The following is a 19665-nucleotide window of genomic DNA, read 5'->3' as shown; positions in this document are numbered from 1 at the left end:
TACTATGAGTAGCTTTAATCGAATACATGAAAGTAGTAGTAATAGTAGTAGAAATAGTAGTAGAAATAGTAGTAGAAATAGTAGTAGATATAGTAGTAGATATAGTAGTAGAAAAAGTAGTAGAAATAGTAGTAGAAATAGTAGTAGTGACAGTAGTAGTAATAATAGTGGTAGTGACCGTAGTAGTAATAGTTGAAGTAATAGTAGTAGATATAGTAGTAGTAACAGTAGTAAAAAAGAGACTAGTAGTAGCATTAGTATTGGAAATAGTAGTAGTAATAGTAGTAGCAGTAATAATAAAACTAACAATAATAGAAATGGTAGTAGTTAGAGTAGTAGAATCAGTAGTAGTAATAGTGCTTGTAATAGTAGTAGAAATAATAGTAGTAATATCAGTAGTAGCAATATCAAATCACATGTAGGTCAATTGACTGTCGATAAAAATAGATTTCATTGTAATATATTTATATATCGATATACAAGGTATTAGATACATATGTGGGCTAGCCTTGCTGGTGTATGGAGTGTAAGTGGATGAATAGTACAGGGTATTAGCGCACAGGTCGAGCATACCCCACGCCCATTCGTAATCCTGTTTTGCTTTGGCTCTGCTTTTGTTTCTTTTATTTCGCATGCATATGGGACATTTTTTATGTCGGAGCTGACGGAAAATGTAAACAATTTCGAATGTCCTCTGTGTGAGCGTGTGTGTGTGTGAGTGTGTGTGTGTGAGTGAGTGTATCTGTGCTGTGTCCTGTGGCCTGTGCATTACATGCTCGTCAACGCATGGCGCTGATTTCCGCTTGCCAGCTGCTCGATGGATGCTCGTAATGTAAATGCCATAAATAACAAGTAAGTGCCGCTGCACTGGACGGGTGTGCTCGGCTGGCAGATGCCCTGTGCAAGCCCAGATGACAGCACAGCAATCAGCATTCCCCAGCTGGAGTGTCAACAGGCTACAGACAAGTGCAGGGGGGAGCAAACAGAGTTTCGATTGTCAATCGACCGATAATAGCACTCGCCTCACTTTATACATTCCATATAAGTACACATACATATGCATATATGTACATGTATACATATCAATATTTGCTTACTTGTTCGATTCGCCATCCAGCACAAGTCATGCATCCACAATGGAGCCGACAACAGCTCAGAATGTAAATGCCGTAAACACATTCGCCCCCTCAAAGGCAGCAGATCTCAAGCAAATAGTCGAGATATCATGTCATAAGAGTAAACTGAAATAAACTCCAGAGCGAATGGAAGCTATGGAAAGTACGTAGAATCAAGAGGAATGTATTTTTGATTGAATGATTGATTGATTGGCTTTCTAGTTGCGAACTGAAACTAATTGGGGAAGTCTTTGTATAGAAGTAGAAATGGAAATTGAGCTAATGATTGCAATAACGATGGACTGATTGATCGAAGACAAGCTTAAAGTATGAGAACGTCATTAGAACAATAAGAAAGAGTGAGAAATGGAAAAAGAAGAAGATTGCATTGAATTAATTGATTACATGATTGAATGCCTGATGGCCAAAACACAGCTCAATCCATGTAAATAGAGAGAACTAACGTTTACAGTCAGTTTACAGTCAGCTTACAGGCAACTTTAAATTGATAGAACAATTGATTGACTGCCTGAATGAGAAGTTCTTGCCACTTTTATCTCATAATATTTCTGACGAAGTCGAATGCATTTTACAAGAAATTTCTGGTCTATAGATCATAGCGTAAAAGTACTGTAAATCGATACCGTTATTGCTCCTGCAGTGGATCCAGTGGAGAAACTAATTGAAAAGCAATTGCCGACTAATTTTAAACAAATTACTTGGATAATTCGAGCTTACATTTGAATGCTAGTCACCCATACTCTCACACACACCCTCACACTCTCTCTCACACACACACACGTAAATTCATACACATTGGCATTTCCTTTCATTCGGCAGGACAGAAAACTAAGCGCACAGTGTTGTGGGCATCGTCCATTGAATAACAACAATAACAATCGCAACTAAACACAATAATAACAATAACAAAATAACAAGAGAAATTCCATTTGCCAACGGTATTCAAAGTACCTCGATACCCTATAATGAAAGCTCCCCTCAATGGGCCAAAAGGGATTGGCTGGAAACTCGGTATGTAGCTCAAAATGTAGTCGACTTGGCCATAAAATTGATCGAGAAATGGTAAGAATGATGAGTGATGATAATGCTAATGATAATGAATGATAGAGACTGAATGATTGATGTTAATGGTAGTGATATTTCTGATAATGGTAATGAAAACAATAATGATAATGAGTAATGCAATGCATAATACTAATGATAATACTAATGATGAATGAATGAATAATGCTAGTGATGGTTGTAAATGATAATAACGATGAGAATGATTATGAATAATGATAATGAATGGTGATGGTAAGCAATAATGAATGATGATAATAAGTAATGATGGTGATAAGGAGCGGCGATTGATAAACAGTAGGCAAATATGATACAGATAAGGAGTGAAGAAGACAATGCACAAGTAATGCGAGTGATAATAAGAGAGGGAGCTATTCGATGGGGCGCCACATTGGATACAAAATTCAGAGTATCCTGCAAGCTAAACGAGTGTTGTGTGTGTGTGTGTGCGACACCGATTGGCAATGGCAACAGCAGCTACACAGATACACACACCCACACACACACAACAATAAAAACAACAAACAACAACAATGCAATTTTACAAGCAATTAAAAACTTGAATTGAAATGTTTTTTGGGGCAACACAAAAAAGAAAAAAACTAAAAAAAGAGTGTAAAATGTGCCAATGGCTTGTTAAAAATGCGTTAGTTGCACTAAATGACTTGACGAATGCAAATGGGGGGCAGCACGAGGGCGTTGCGCAGCCGATGGGAGGGCGTGGCCAGTGTGTGAAGACTTTCGAAAACAAAAAAGTTGCTCAAATCGCAGCGAAGCGGAAAAACTTTTGCCTTGAACCCTTCAAATCGAGGTGTAATGCAGGGTATGAATATGCACTGAGAGAAATTTGTGTACGTTTCAATAAACACTGAAGTGAATTTTAGAATTTGGGTTTCAATTACACACAGCTATATTTGTATTACTTTTAGATCTCTCATACTCTGAAGGGACTAAAACTAATAATAGGTTTAAGCTAGTTTGTAATCTAAGGGAAGTTCAAATTAAGCAGAGAATCAAATGAAATCTATATTTGATTGAATTTTAGCCACCTAATATATAGGTTATGTGCTGAGTTAGCTCTACATACAGAAGTCTGTCTGCTCTCTCGCTCGTGATTGACTGACTGATTGATGGACAACCTCATCCAGTCATTCTAAAGAGTCTGAAGATTCAACTCTATGATAATAATGAAGAGAATGGTGATGGTAAGCAATAATGAATAATGATAATAAGTAATAAAAAAGTTTGTGCAATCAGATCAAATGAATGAGCTGTCTCCCTCTTGATTGACTGACTTATTGATTGAGGAGCTCATTCAGTCATCTTAACAGTAGAATCTGCAGGCTATTTGATTGCCTGACTGACTGATTGATGGATAATCGAGCAGAATAAAATGGTATTCTGCAGCCTGCTGCATTTCTCTCAGTGCATCTAAAGAGCTGGCAATTAATGTTTTCGATTGGTTCATTTTCGGCAAACGCAAATATTGACAATAGCGCCGCACACAGCCAACCGCACAACAGGCAGCCATCTACACACATTACATACACATTACAACACACACACACACACACACACACACATACATATGTGGAAAGAGCTGCTGTTCGCTAATCCCTTGAAAATAGCCGCCGTCAACAATTGGCGTTGTTGAGTTGGTTAGTTGGACATTGGCTTTCGGTTTTTCGGTGGGTCGGTGGCTCGGTGGCTCGTTGGGTCGGCTTTGGGGGGCTTTTGGGGTTGGCTCCACTCTGCGCTGCCCTTTTTCAATTAATTGCTTTATGAGCTGCCAATAAAGGGGGCGTGGCTGGGCAACGGCACAGCTGGAGCTCAGTTGGCATTTGGTTGAACTGCAATTAGCAGCAAATAAAATAATTTACGATTTGCAAGTGCGAGCGGCTGGTCAGCCGTTGACCAAACAAATACACCAAGCACAGAGTCAAAGGGAGTGAGAGGGAAGGAGAGAGGGAGTGAGAGGGAGAGAGAAAGAGAGAGAGAGAGACAACAGCCGTTGCCGATTGCGTAGCAATAACAAAACAAAATTGCCAAAAATGTGTTTCCCTCTCTCTCCCTTCCTCTCCCTCTCTCTCTCTCCCCCACTCTCTGCCAATTTTAGCTCACTTTACGCAGATTGCGAATTTGTGATTTCTCGCATAGCAAAGCTAATACACACACACACACACACACATACATTGGGAATGGAATCTTATTAAGCCACTTTAGATTTATAGCCATTCACATGCGCTCTCTCTCTTTCTCTTTCTCTCTTGCTCTCTCTTGCTTTTGTCTATTCGTCGATCACAATTTTTGGCAATGCAAATGAATACGCAACTGTATGAATATGAATATGAATATGAATGAGCACAAGTGTAACTGTGTATGTGTGCGTGTGTGTGTGTGTGTAGCGCACTCTAGGGTGAGCTGTAAATGCCATTGCCTTTGCCCACTGCCCCATGCCAATCAAGCGGACGAAAAGGTGTTGGGAAATGCCAGAAATAAAAAATAAATCAAAGCAAATTGCCAAAAACTGAACTCATAATAGAATACCCTGTCAAGCAGAAGTCAAGTGGGCCCTGTCCCTCCATTGCCTCCCTCTACTCGCTTACATTAGACATCCGAATTTATTTGGGAGCAGTTACAGCTAGCACATAGCTGAATCAATCAATCAATCAATCAGTTCATCAAGCAGCGTATCAATCGAACGAGAGCTTACATCATAGAAAGAGACTTAAGTAAGGCAAGGCTTCAAGCGCTGAATCGCTCAGTCACTGATCAATCAATGCAAGAAGTAGTCATTCAATCACTGACTACATCAATCATGTCAATCAGTCAATCAGGCAAGCAATCAACCAATTGTAAGTCGGCAAGCCATTCCTCAAGCATTGCAGCTCAGAAATTTACAGAGTATTGAACAAGCGAAGCATTGAAACAGAAACTAGCTAAGAGGAAGAGTCGAATGTGTGTGTGTGTGTGTGTGTGTGTGTGTGTGTGTGTGTGTGTGTGTGTGTGTGTGTGTGTGTGTGCTGACTGATACATGCATAAATAAAAAAATGTGGCATGTTGGGTCAGAAATAGCATGACATTTTAGAGCGGCCAACAAAATGGCGGCAGATAACAGTGAATAGCGCACTAGGAGGAAGGGGGCGTGTGGGATGCGAAAGGAGGAAGGCCAACATAAAATGAAAATGTTTAGCAAAGGATTGTGCTTCAGCTCCCATCCAACTCGCTCGGGGACGAGCTCTGGCCCAAGAGATAGCAAGAGAGAGAGAGAGAGAGAGAGAGGAGATGGGCGAGCAGCGGGTCGCATAGGCTGACCGGAAGGGAATGACAGCATGGGCAGCGCGCGGGCGTCGGGAGTGAGATACGTATGATATGTTAAGCTAAGCCATTGAGCCATAAAAATCAATAAAGTCAACGCCAGCAGAAGTGATGAGCGAGTGAGGCAGCAAGAGCAAGAGAGAGAGAGAGAAAGAGAGAGATAGAGAGAGAGCAAGCAAAAGAGGTAGAGCTGTTCACCTGTTCAGCTAAGCTAAGCATGGTCACCCTGATTAGGTTTGGTCATGGACTTCTGCTGCTGCTTCAGGCTTGGTCCACAATCCGTCGAGGCGCAAACAACAAAGCAAACAGGCTCCAGGCGAGCTTGTATGCCTCTTATATATTATATTATATAGTACATACATATGTATGTATGTATCTAAGAAATATGTATGTATGCATAGGCCTAATAAGAGTTGACAATTGCTTAGCATTTCCACTTGCAATTGCCTTTGTCATTCCCATTTCCATTCGCCATTCGCCATTCACTCTTGATACCCTGTAGCCATAGTAACTGCCTCGAAAGGGTAGACAATATGAAATATACATATATATATACGTATATATTCATATATGTATATTCCTTCCACACGCGCCTAAAAGCCTAAAACATTTGTCCCACACTTCACACTCAAGAGCTACACAAAAACTCCAGACTTCAAATTGGCTTTCAAATATGTCCTGCTTAACTACGTAGCAGAATTTGAGTAAGGAGGTTCTGTTGATATCCCAGCACAATCGATAAATATCGATATATAATGAAATTTTTGCTTTACTTTCACAATTCGAAGAGCACAAAAGCTGAAAGTGCAGCAAAGTTTCTCTGCAGATTCCTCTAATTATTCACAAGACTATGAATATATATGAGATTTGATTCCATTCAGCATATCATCATCATCACATATAGTAAAAATAGTAAAAATCTCCAACTTTGATCCACAAACTTCCTTCACTTTTATAAGCAGTTCCTCAAAATTCCATTGAGATCCTTGAGCTGCCACAGTTGCACAGTTGGCACACTAGATGGCGCCACTGCTCAGGTGTGAGTGACCTCATTAGTCCACCTGCTAGGGTATCTGCGCGTCGAGCACTCCCAGCTGCAGCCCTCATTGTGTTTTTTATTAAATATATGCAAACGTCAAGTTGTTGTTTTTGGTTCATTTAGTGGCTCACATAGTGGCTCATTTCTCTCTCTCTCTCTCTCTCTCTCTCTGTGTGTGCTCCAGCTTCATTAGCAGCGGAATGCCTATGCTTGAGTGTATGTGTATGTGTGTGTGTGTGTGTGTGTGTAATATTACATGTTTATAACTGAAACAGCTGACGTTTAGCCTAACTGCCGCTTGTTAGTTGCTGCCCTCTGGCGTCCGCCTCTGGCCAGGCCACGCCCCCGCACTCCGCACCCGCGCAAGAAAAGGCAAATTTTGCCAAAAGGTTTTATTTTCTTTTTTTTTGGCGAGCTGTGCCCCCCTCCCAGCCTGGCATCCTGTGTGTCCAGCATGTCCTGCGACCCATCCTGTCAACTGTCGACAATTTGTTGTGCTTTTTATTAGGACAATGAAGCCGGGTGCGGGGGGTGGGTGCGGCTGCCCGAGCGCCCAGCATAAATGTTTCATAAATGGCCAGACGTTGCCCTTAAAATATATATAAATAAAGAGGGAGCAGCTGGACAGGACGCAACAACAACAACAGCATCAAGAGACGACGACGACGACAGACAGCAACAAATTATGGGAGAACCACATGGACTCTCTCTCTCTCACTCTCCCACTCTCTCTCTCTCTCTCAGCGAGTTGCTTTTCACATCCCTTTTTCTCTGTCAAATAGAGGCGTCGCTCTATTTATAAAATGCATATATATAATATATATAAATCTCATTCTGAATCTCAATCTTGGTATCAATCTTAATCCCTCTCTCTCTCTGCTTCTCTTTGTCTCTCTAGTGCTAGTTCTTTCTCTATCCCATCCCCACCCTCGCCTTCTCTTCTGCCTCGGCTTTTATTCGATGTCATTTTGCAGTCAATTGATTTGTAATGTCTGCTCATTTCTGCTTCTTTCTTTCTGCGTGCTAACAAAATGTGCAGAAATCCCTTTCGCCAGCAGGGGGCGGGGCTGCCCTTGCCGCAGTGCGTGGAGGGTCACAGTTTTGCATTGGGAATTGTTTTGCTAGCGCGACTCTATTTTAATATAAATATATACATAGGGATATTGTGTGTATTGATAGTGAGAATAGTCACATATACACACACACACACACACACACATATACATATGCATATACATGTACATAGTCGCATGTATCTCAAGTACATGTCGAACAGAATACATAAATTGAGCGCATAAAAATCAATTTGGCGTAACCGCACAAGGCAAATAAAGTGGCCCAGACGCTTGGCCAAAAAGGACCTACATACAACAGCAGCTGGAGGAGGAGGAGGCGGAGAAACGCGAGAGAGAGAGAGAGAGAGAGACGGGAGAGAGTGTGAGTGAGGAAGAGACCTAAGAAAACGTTCCACTTGGCAAATTGTCCGTTGTTTTGAGCTTTGATGTGGCATTCACAAGAGAGCAGATGTGTGTGTGTGTGTGTGTGTGTGTGTGTGTGTGTGAATGGCATTATAATGTTGGGCATGCCGCTGCATAAAAACTGGCCGAGGCAATCACAGCGTTTATTTGCATACTTTTCGGCTGCTTTACATATTTATTATGATTTCTTTAGCTTGGCTCCAAACAGCCACGCCCCCAGCAGCAACGCCTCTCTCACACGCACACCCACTCTGACTCCCTCTTACTCCCTCTCTCTCTGACTGCCTTTCGCTCCAGCTACACCCAAGAAAAAAACTTATTTTTTTTTATTAATCATAAATTTTGCAACTCAACTTTAACCCCTTTGGCCACGCCCACTCTTGTGGGCCACCTCCATTTTCTTTTATACAGAAATTCATATATGTATACGCATCAAGTATATGTTTATGACTCAGTTTTTGTTTGTGGGTCAGCTAATGGCCGAAGCCAAAGGCTGGGCTGCAGCTAACAGCTCGAGCAGACACCTCAAAATGTGGCCAAATTTATGCCAATAAGAAGGGGGTCTGTGTGTGTGTGTGTGTGTGTGTAATCTTGTTCAAAATGATTTAGCGCCTAGACGCATATCCACATTCGGTGAAATGAACCCAACTTGCTCGACTAGTTGGCCCATAATAAGGCCAATAATAATTTGTGCCAGCCCCTTCGGCTACGAGTATACCCTGTCAGTGTGTGAGAGTGGGCTATATTGGTTCCTCTGGCAGAGTACTCTCTGCATGACATGCGTATAGGATTCAGACAACACTCAACCACATAGTCGCGCCTCAGCAACTCCCTCAGCTCGAGCTATGATCCGAGCTGTGCACTGCATAGAGCAGGAGTGAGCACGAGCATGGGAGAACTCAGTCAGACGCACTTACAAACTGAGTGCGTAATATAATGGCCATAATCATAAAGCACAATTTATCTTTCTGACCAGCATGAGCAGACGAATTGCTCTCTCGTGCAGCTAGTCTAGTACGTCCATCCCTCTTTGCAAACGAAGCTGAGCCCAGTAGCTTGGGCAGCTTAAACTCGAATCATCTCGATATCTCTCACATCTCATTGGTTTCTCGATTCGGAATAGAGGCTGTACTAGAGTGCCGCTATTAGCGATACCACTAGAAACCCCAAGCACTAGAGATCCCAAGATATATGCTGTATTCCTTCTCCATCGCTTGCACAATTTTCTCTCAGTGCGCTTTAAAGCAGCTTTACGCTTTCATATTGATGTATTATAACGCTTCTCTGATTGCTTTTCATAAAAGGGATTACTCAAAGAACGTTTTTTCGCTTTATTAAAATTGTTAATGCCGTAATAAGCTTTAACTTTTTTACCCGCCGTGTTTACTCAAGATCAGATACACATATATATATTCATATTTTTATAAATGATTTCCGGAACACCCTCTTTAGGGCTGTGCTCTGTGCTAGCATTTGCACAAGTCCTTTACAGCACTTTAAGGTGGGCGAACAAAAAGATATTGTTATGAGACGACTACCGAGAGAAAGAGAGGCAACGAGAGGGAGCGAGAAGGGGCTGTTATGCAATTGTGATATGCGCTTGGCACCTGGCTGCTGCGTCCACTGTCCACTGTTGCCTCTGTCCCCCCTGTCCGCTGTCCGTGCTCCCCTCTGTCCCGTCTGCCCTCTCTGTCCTCGCATTTGACAGAGTGCGAAGTTTGTGTGACCGTTGGCATAAATTGCATTCATTAGGTCGCTCGCTGGCAGACCCTCGCCCCTGGAGGGCGGCGGGGGCAGGACGATAGCCATGTCCTTTTTCGCCACTCGCCACGTTTCGTTAACAGTTTTTCGTGTATTTCGCTTTTTTCATATTTTTTATATTTTCTGCCCCGCACTCAATGGACAGTGCTGCATACGGGGTATATTGATTCTGCTTTACCATATGTAAGACTTGCGAATGCCATATAGATGCAAAGCTGGATCAGCCTGAATGGGACTCAATTATAGTACATGAGCAACTCTCTCTCTCTCTCGCTCGCTCTGCTCTTACCGAATTGAGCGCATACATGTTTGTCTATAACTCGAGATCTACTGGAGCCAATTGACTCAAATTTTGTATATAACTGCGTATTAGTCTTATGAATATAAGATATATTTCCTTTAACTCTTACCTCTTACCTCTTACCTCTTACCTCTTACCTCTTACCTCTTACCTCTTACCTCTTACCTCTTACCTCTTACCTCTTACCTCGTACCTCTTACCTCTTACCTCTTACCTCTTACCTCTTACCTCTTACCTCTTACCTCTTACCTCTTACCTCTTACCTCTTACCTCTTACCTCTTACCTCTTACCTCTTACCTCTTACCTCTTACCTCTTACCTCTTACCTCTCTCTTACCTCTTATCTCTAAGTTGATATTGAACTGCTCTTCAGTTGCACTTCGACCCGAATTATTTCCTCTTTCTCATATACCCTATTCATTTTGGGAACTTTGGAGCTTTTCCTAGTCGTTAACTGCCATGTGGAGCCATTCGTTTCGTTTTTTGCCGCTGCGCAGTCTGCTTTAGTACTCTTGTTGGGGATTATTGTTATGCTGCTGGCAACTGGGCTCGCTGACTAGTTGATGCTTCAGCTGAGCTTTGTTTTGCGGCCCGCTGACCAGCAGCGAGTCGAGCCCCGAGTCGAGTTGAGCTGGTTCAATGTAATTGGGAAAACTGTCGAAAATCGTAGTCAACTTTGCACTTGTTTGCTGTTGGCTCTGCATTCGCATGTGAATCGAGGCCCAGGTCGAGGCAGAGCCAGAGACTGAAACAGAGGCTGCGTGTGCACTCATACGTTTATTATGCAGCTCCATTTTTTGGTCCACCCTAACTAAATTGTGGATTTCCCTTTTCCTTTTTCTTTTTTTTTGTTGGTTTTTGGTCGAGGCCAAAGATTCGATTTGCTATGTGAATGCGTATGCATTTCACTGCCTCAACTGCTGCCACACACACACCTACACGAGACACACACACACACTCACACATAATAAAAAGCTAATTGTGGTCAACCAAAAAGCCAGCAAAAAGCATTCACTGTAAAATCTCAACAATTTATTGCACTTCACTTGCCAATGAGCTGCGTGTGTGTGTGCAGGTGTGTGTGTGTGTGTGTGTACTTGTAGCTTAAGTTGTTGCCAGTTGCTTGAGTTCTTTAGCTTTGGCCCTGTTGCCTCTGCCTCTGCCTCTGTCTCTATTTCTGTCTCTGGCAACTGGAAAATGAATGTGAAAACTATTTAGCAAGCAGACAAACTGCCAATACTCATTCATGTGCGGAAGTAGGGTATATTGGTTTCGCGCATGCTGAACTCCACTCTGCTCGAAGAAGCCAAGGAGAATCTTTAGAGATTATGAGCTGTTCGTATCTCGGGAAATTGTTCCACATGGAGCTCGCGACTATTCCTGAAGTACGCCCACTTCATGCCATGGGAGGTCGATGTCAACAGACCCCAGTTATATTGGGAGAGAGTTATATTGATCACAGCCAATGATCATATATCCACATATAGAAGATGGAAATGCACATATACATATGCATATGCATATACCATAGGCATATAGTCAAGATATCCAATATCCAGTTCTAACAGCTGAAATTTATATCAAAATGCGCTCGTCTCGCATGCACTGGGCATGTGTGTGTGCGTGTGTATGTGTGTGTGTGTGTATGTACATACACATATGCCAGTTAGGCTGTTAGAGGAGGGCGCCAGTGTGGGCGTGCTTGTTGAGGTTATACAAGCTGACAAGTGGGCGTGGCTGTTATATATGAGAAGGTCGCATTAAATACTTATGAAGCGCATAAAAACAACGCGAGAGGCAAAAGCGAAAATAGTTGAAGAGACGTGTGCGTGTGTGTGGGTGTGTGTGTGGGTGTGTGTGCGTGGTTAACAAACTGTAATTTACATTAAGTGTTGACACGTTGACATACGCAAGCTACACACATTGCAATTGTCGTTGGCTTTAGCCAGGCTTTCATTTGTTCTGCCGTTACGGCCGAATCTGCGCATGTGTGTGTGTGTGTGTGTGTGTGGGTGTGCTGTTCAGCCTGGCCGTAAAGGGCTATTATAACTTTGTCGTGCCATGGCGAAAGCCAAAGCCAAAGCGAAACACGGACCTTAACTTCAGACAAAAGGGGGAGAGTGAAGCGAGAAGGGGGAGTATGGAGAAGGGGGGCCAGATGTGTGCCGTGGTCAAAGGGCAAGTGAGCGGGGGCCGTGAAGCGGAACTGGATTGCGCCATAACAACATAAAAAGCTTACTAGCCGTGAGCCAAAGAGTTTTTCTTTCTTTCTTTCGTTCACGTTTTGTTTTTTTTTTTTTTTTTTTCTGCTTTAAACACAAATACGAGTTTTTTCTCTATGCATGTATTTGTAATGCATTTAATTATAAATGCGCCTGGTTTTTCGCTCTGTGTGTGCGCGAGCCGAAGTTAGTTTGTAGGTTATGTCTGGCCAATGGACTTGACTTACTTAAACAGCGGCTAAAGTAAATCACAAATAAGTTTAAAATATAACAAAAGCATTTAATCCAGTTCGCATTCAAAGCGCAAGGGGGTGGTAAAGCTCCGAGGATGAGCTTTAAGTGAGCTTTAAGTGAGCTTTTGCAAGCAGAACGTGAGCAATTTAAGTTTTCTGGGAGATTTAAGACAGACTTGCGAAGAATTTGCTGAAAGAGTTGCTCAAGGCAGATAGCGAGCCTTAAGAGAGTTTGAGCCTAGCCTAGCCGTGACTGAAATGCAGCTTGAAGTAGTTTTTAGTGAGATTTACGTAGAGTTCTTCTAAGCCTCAAGTAGGTTTTAAGAATCCAATGAGATTATCTAGAGCCTTAAAGCTCTAAATGAGTGTCAAGTTAGCTTTAAGCGGCACGAATAATATTCGCTTAGGCTTTACTTTAATCCGTGCCTTCGCTTGAACTTTTTCAGGTCGGCCATCAGCTAGTATTTATGATCAAGGCTTGATTGGCTTTCGAAAAGGGTTTTGTTTTCACTCAGATGGCGGTCTGGCAACAGTTGACAATGGCCCAACGTTGCCACATTTCACATGCGCTCGCCAACTGTACCCAGCTGTGCCGTTAGGCAGATAGAGAGGACAGCAGGGGGCGGCAGGGACATGGCAGAGGCGAGGCGAACTCTCCATTTCAGGCAAATAAAACGTAATGTGGCACTTGGAGGGTCCACTAAGTGGCTATTGGGCACTGTCAAATGCAAATGCTCTTGTTGTTGTTGTTGTTATTGTTGCTGTTGTTATTGCTGTTGTTACTGTTGGCAAGTGGCAATTGAGGCAGGTGGCAAAGGGTTGACGCTGTTCCAAATGAGAGCCAAATACACGCGGGCATAAATGTATGAATAAATGAGCAGCAAGCCAATTGGCGACTAAGCGCATTCTGTTAACCATCTGGCAACATGGGCCACATTGCCCAATCGTTCATTAATTGGGCAATGACAACAGTTCCATGCAGTTGCTGCATTCTCTTCTCGAAATGAATTTGTTTAAGTAAATCCATTTAAGTCAAGGTCAACAACATCTCGCTGATCTGGCAACGCTCTGATAGAAACAAGCCTTTCTTGTGTCTCATCTCGGACCTACGCAAATTGATTTCAAATAACTTCGAACGGAGTGCCAAAGGCAACTGTCTGGCAACACTGCGCCGTCTGGCAACACTGCGCCAAAGGAGCTCAACTCGTAAAGTTCGCCAAAGTTGGCTCGAGCAAAGAAGCTAAAGCATTCAAGTCTGAAGTTTCAGTTATTGTTATGAGCTGCTCGGCCGCCTCCTCTGCACCTGCTGCCGTTGACAGTGTTGACAAACGCTGCAAAGCGACAATATCAGTTATTTAAAGTTTGCATCATCTACTTCCCCAAAACATTTTTTCGTCTCTGCTTCGGCTTGCTGCTGTTGACAGCCCTTCGGTTGCAAAAACTTTCGGACAACGGCAGCTCAGGTGGGGCCGGGGGCGGTGGTAAGCCTCTTGTTTTGACCAAAAACTTTGGCTGCAATTTGTGTGAGCAGCGAGAGCTCTGCCTGGCTGCAACAGCAGCAGCAGCAGCAGCAGCAACAGCAACAGAAACTGAAACCGATAGACGATGAATTAGCCATGCCTCAGATGAGCTAAAAGCACTTAAGACTAACCGAAGTTTGGCAACAATGCAGTTTTAAAGAGGGTTTACTTTACTTCCTTACGGTTTCTACTTTATGCTCTCACTCGCTCTGTGTTGCTTTACCTATCCCTTTTTTTCACTTTCTCTGTCTCTCTCTCACTCTTCTCTCTCTATATTCATATATCGCTTATTTTATGCTTCACTCTTCTTGAATCTCTCCCCTCTCTCTCTCACAGTCTCTGTCTATACCTTTCCTCACTCTGTCTCTTTCTTTTTCACCCTGTGACTTCCTCTATCTCCTGATCTCTCTCCCTCTTTAACGTAGTTCATGGAATGTTTTACTTAAATTTCGATTCGAATCATAACTGAATACCTCAAAGACTGACAACAGATTCATTTTCATCACAATCAGAGGCGCTGTTGCCGCACTTCGCGGCAAGTTTGCTCTGCTCTTACCTCCAGCGTCCGCCGAGGTCCGCTGGCTCCGCTGCAGCACAAAAAACCACTTGACTGAAGTGTGGCAGCAATGCAGCGTTTGACGGCCAAAAGTCCGCGTTTCTTGTTGCTCCGCGCTGTTGCCGCAGTTCACGAGATTTTTTTTGGCTTTTCCTTTGCATTGACCAAGTGGAAAACAAAAGGGCGATGCGACTTTTTATCTGTTTATCTGCCGCACTTGAGTTTGTCAAAAGCAATTGTTTGACTTGGCTAGACAAACACGGCGATAGAGAGAGAGAGAGAGAGAGAGAGAGAGAGTGAGAGAGAGAGGGAGAGCTTGTCGGTTTAAAGGGCGAATGTCAAACGCAACTGACCAAAGCGGGCAACAGGGAAACTAGATTGTGCAAAGGATCTCTGCTTGTTTTGTTTTCCCCCTTCTTTTTTTTTTGGGGGGGCAAAGGGAATCAGCAACAACAACAACAGCTGCAACATTTTAGGGGCATTTGCTTCACATCGCTGGCCACAAATAACCAAGCTGTGTTTATTTCTCGCAGCCTCGTGTCGAGGCAAACGCGTCAGCAACTGCTGCTGCTGTTGGCCCTCCTCCTGCTGCTCCTGCTGCTGCTGGCGTGCTCCTTTGCCCTTCTCCATGGACATTGAGTTATGTTGTGGCAACTCGTGTGTGTGTGCCCCAAGGAAATGCAACTTCAGCACCAACAACATCAGCAGCAGCAGTAGCAGCAGGAGCAGCAGCAGTCAAGGAAACGTCCTTCGCTCCCCCCATGCAGTCGGCTGAGCCATTGTGTAATTGCATGCGGCATTCTGATCCCAGCAATAGCTGCGAAATTTACAGGCTTAGAGACAATGACATTTACATGTGACGCATTGAGCGAGGCCCACACAGCATGCAGAAGAAGTGTCTAATGGGATGTGCAACTGGCGCCTGGAATGTTGCACTTGGAAATGGGCAGTGGAGCGAGCAGATGGGAGTACGAAGCGGAGTGCAGCGGTCCTGGTAGGGGAATGAGCGGGCTGGAACTAGCAAATCAGATTTGCCAGTGGCTGATGAATGTGAGCAATTTAAATAGGAATTGAGAGGGGCCATTGGAAGTAGCTGCTGGAAATGGAGATGGAAGGAGGAAGCTGGAGACGAGACTCGTAAAAAGAAAGTGAAAGCTGGAACTCAAGGTAAGAAGTGGAAGCTGGAAGTGAGAGTATCATAATTATTAATGGAACTTACGAAAGGGATTTCAAATGGGAGCTCGAACTGAAAAGTGGGAATGGAATTTGCGAGCAATGGAACTGGAAAGTGGAAATGGAATTTGCGAGCAATGGAAATGAGAATGTGAATCGAAAATTGAAATTAAAAGTGAGAGTTGCAAAGGAAGGCTGAAAATGAAACATAGGAAAAGAAAACGTAAGCACCAATCGAATGGAGTACTGGAAAGTAGAACAGTTAGAAAGTTGACTGGACTGGAGTTCCTTCCCTTGAAGTACATATTTCCCCAACTAGCACTTTCGCTTAATATTGACTTAGCAAGCGAATGAAGTGTGGCAACGCTGCAGTTGAGTGTGAAGTGTGGCAACAGCGCACAGCTGCTATCAAGTGCAGCTAGGAATTGGGGACTCCACTCTCGGAGATTAAACCAAGCCAGCTGCATAATTATCGTAATGATAATAATGGTCATTATCATGGCCATCATCATTACTATAATTGTCATCGTTATCAGCAGACAGCGCGGGCGAGCAGCTGCCATAAGCAACAGCAGCAGCTGCTGCGACTGCAACTGGAACTGCAGCAGTTGCGGACGGACGGACGGCGACTTGATTGTCGCCAAGAGCGCAGCCACAAGGCCAACTGGGCAACTGGCCGACTAGCCAACTGGCTGACAACTCTCAAGGAAGCGTGGGCATTAAGGATAAGACACGCCCTCTACACTGGGACGCCCCCCATCAAGTGGCATGATTGCTAAGCAGCATTTTATGCCATTTATTGCCACAACAAGCCGGATCAGAGGCAAAAGTTTGCTTTGTGCTGCTGGCTCCACTCGCTGCTGCCTCTCTATGCGCTTCTCATTCGCATTCATGACTGCCGCTGCCGCTGCTGCTGCTGCACACAATATGCTAAACACTTTGCCGGCAGCCAATGCAATCATAATTTTAACTACTTTAGTTTTACGCCCGCTCTCGGCCCGCCTCCTTCTCCGCTTCGTCCGCCTCCTCCATTGCTGCGACAGCTCCTTGCACTTAGTTCTATTATCCCGGCGCTTTGTTTTGGCCTCATTTTGCTCGTTTTTGCTAATTTGGCGCGGCCACACCAAGCGCCGAGCAAGCCAATGGCTAAAATGCTCAGCAAAGGCGGAGAAAGAGAAAAACTTGTTGGAAAAACCCAGCGAAATGAAAATGAAAATGAAAAATATAAATTGGCTTTTGTGGTGTGGTGTGCAAAATTACAGGCAAGGCCCTTTAAACCTAATACACGGACCGAGCCAAGAGCAACGCAAAACTGCACCCAGTGGGGTGTGCACGACGGGCAGATACCCCGCACCAAGAGCATACAAATATCTCGGATTTTACAGAAAAATAATTGCAGAAGTAATGTGAAACACATTTCGATATTAATCGATATTAATCATAGAATATATGTATCAATGAAAGAGTTTGGGGAATATTAAGTCTCTGCAATGTAGCAAACCAATATGCCCCGAATTTTACGAATTTCCATATATACAAGGTATCAGAAACAGAGAAAAACTTTGGAAATGGCGTCGATAAATACCGTTAAAATCGATTTTAAAGACAGTTTTTTGCCATTTCTGACTGAACAAATGCAATACAACAGCCTGAAAGAGAGAAGCAAAGAGAGAGAGGGAGAGAGGGAGAGAGTGGGACAGAGTACGGGAGCGTGATGGCTGGCCGTAGCATATTTCAATTCATATTGGAGCTGGCTCCCTCTCTCTCTCTCTCCCTCTCTCTCTCTCGCTTTGTGGCTTCATTAGCGCCCTTTAAGGGCCAAACTGGAAATGCTCGCCCGGCCATAGCTAGAGGCGACGCAATCAAGGCAAATGGATTTTAATTAATTTTGCCGGAGCTGCACAATTTTTAATTAAGAAACTTGAAACGTCACTCGTTGCATTTAGCATTTAGTATTTAGCTACAGCAGCTGCTGCTGCAGCTGCAGTTCGAGCTGCAACAAAAGTCCGCTCCGAGCTATTTCATCCAAAAATCCTTTGTCCCACATTTCCTCAGTGAGTCCGCTGTGAATAGCACTCGGCAGTGGGCACTGCATGACAAATGTTTTCTTTGTTTCCACATATTCCACTTGCAGCTAGGTGGCAACGCCCCGCTGCGTCCACTGTCCAGTGTTGGCTAAGCCGATAAAGGCAATGACAAAGCACGGGATTAGAAATTCGTAAAAGCTGCTGAAATTCCAATCATGAAACATTCGACTGCCGCAAAGCAATTGCTGTGGAAACATAAATAAAGGAATATTTAATGGAAGACAAGATGCCACAAGCTAATGCAGGTACAGTGAAGCCTGCCTCTAGCAGAAACTGCGTTGAGAAACTAGATTGCATCTGCAGCTGAATAGCAAGCTAATTCACTTGCTTTCAATCTGTTCTCATAAGCGAAGTGCTTTAGCTAGGCTTCACTGTACTTGCATTGGCATTGCTTTTGAGCTTAATGTCTTCATAGCCTTAATTCTCAACTCTGCTCTTCACTTTCAGTGCTCGACTGCCAGGTGGGCGACTGGGGAGCGTGGAGCGAGTGCGACAAGAGCTGCGGCGCTGGCATGATGACGCGCACCCGCCAAGTCCTCCAAGCAGCCCAAAACGGAGGCAAGCACTGCCCATCACTGCTCCAGAAGCGAGCCTGCCAAGGCTATCGCTGTCACGGACATCGGGATAAGAAGATACTGCGAGGTAAGTCCAAGTGTATCTGTATCTGTATCTGTATCTGTATCTGTATCTGTATCTGTATCTGTATCTGTATCTGTATCTGTATCTGTATCTGTATCTGTATCTGTATCTGTATCTGTATCTGTATCTGTATCTGTATCTGTATCTGTATCTGTATCTGTATCTGTATCTGTATCTGTATCTGTATCTGTATCTGTATCTGTATCTGTATCTGTATCTGTATCTGTATCTGTATCTGTATCTGTATCTGTATCTGTATCTGTATCTGTATCTGTATCTGTATCTGTATCTGTATCTGTATCTGTATCTGTATCTGTATCTGTATCTGTATCTGTATCTGTATCTGTATCTGTATCTGTATCTGTATCTGTATCTGTATCTGTATCTGTATCTGTATCTGTATCTGTATCTGTATCTGTATCTGTATCTGTATCTGTATCTGTATCTGTATCTGTATCTGTATCTGTATCTGTATCTGTATCTGTATCTGTATTTTAATGAAATTCATTTTTAATAAAAAATATCCCGGCCTGACATCGCTTCCTTTATCGTGTTTGCACCCTTGCACCTGTCAGGTGAGCTGTCGTCCATTCACGTTTACAACAATAGCCACTGCAACTGGGTTACCCGTTTATCTCGATCCGGGCCTGCATCTGTGTTGTGGCGCGTTAATTAAAATAGTCGATGGCCAGCCTCGATTCGCAGGCCCTTTCAATATACAATTTACAATTAAAATCTAACTGATATTTGCAAGGGATATTGATAAATTGAGATATCCAGAATGCAGCAGCAAATGAAATGGGAATTTTCAATTCATTTCTGCTGCCTTTTCAGGCATTGTTTGGCTTAATTAATTCCAGTTTTTCACTTCTACACGAATCCACTCATATTCAACAGCATTTCAGCTCTCCTTTTTTCCCCCTCTCTCTCTCTTTCACTCTCTCTCGCTTATTTCATATTCCATTTTGCATATTTGTTAAGAATGTTGATATGTTGATCCACTTAGCAAGCACTTGGCTCGTATTGTTAGCGCCCCAGAAAATGCAGCGTAAATATTTTACACCCATTGTAATACCACGTACTTGGCTTTAGTTTGGGTAGTCCAACTGGAAGTTTGAAACACTTTTGATGAGTTTAACG

The 19665-nt window shown here is 43.4% G+C and overlaps 1 protein-coding gene across 3 annotated transcripts in view; it reads left to right on the top strand.

Moving 5' to 3' along the window:
- vex (somatomedin B and thrombospondin type 1 domain containing protein vexed) overlaps window positions 1-19665 on the top strand; it is a 96266-nt gene that overhangs the window by 57361 nt on the left and 19240 nt on the right. For all 3 annotated transcript variants that reach the window (XM_089263374.1, XM_089263376.1, XM_089263375.1), the window contains exon 3: window positions 18334-18528. In XM_089263374.1, the coding sequence (XP_089119500.1) occupies window positions 18334-18528 (195 nt within the window). The remainder of the gene's footprint in view (window positions 1-18333; window positions 18529-19665) is intronic.

This window comes from Drosophila navojoa, chromosome X (assembly GCF_054131105.1).
Source record: "Drosophila navojoa isolate 15081-1374.11 chromosome X, UAZ_NAV_1.0, whole genome shotgun sequence".
NCBI lineage: Eukaryota > Metazoa > Arthropoda > Insecta > Diptera > Drosophilidae > Drosophila > Drosophila navojoa.
This window is presented reverse-complemented; position numbering and strand designations above follow the sequence as displayed.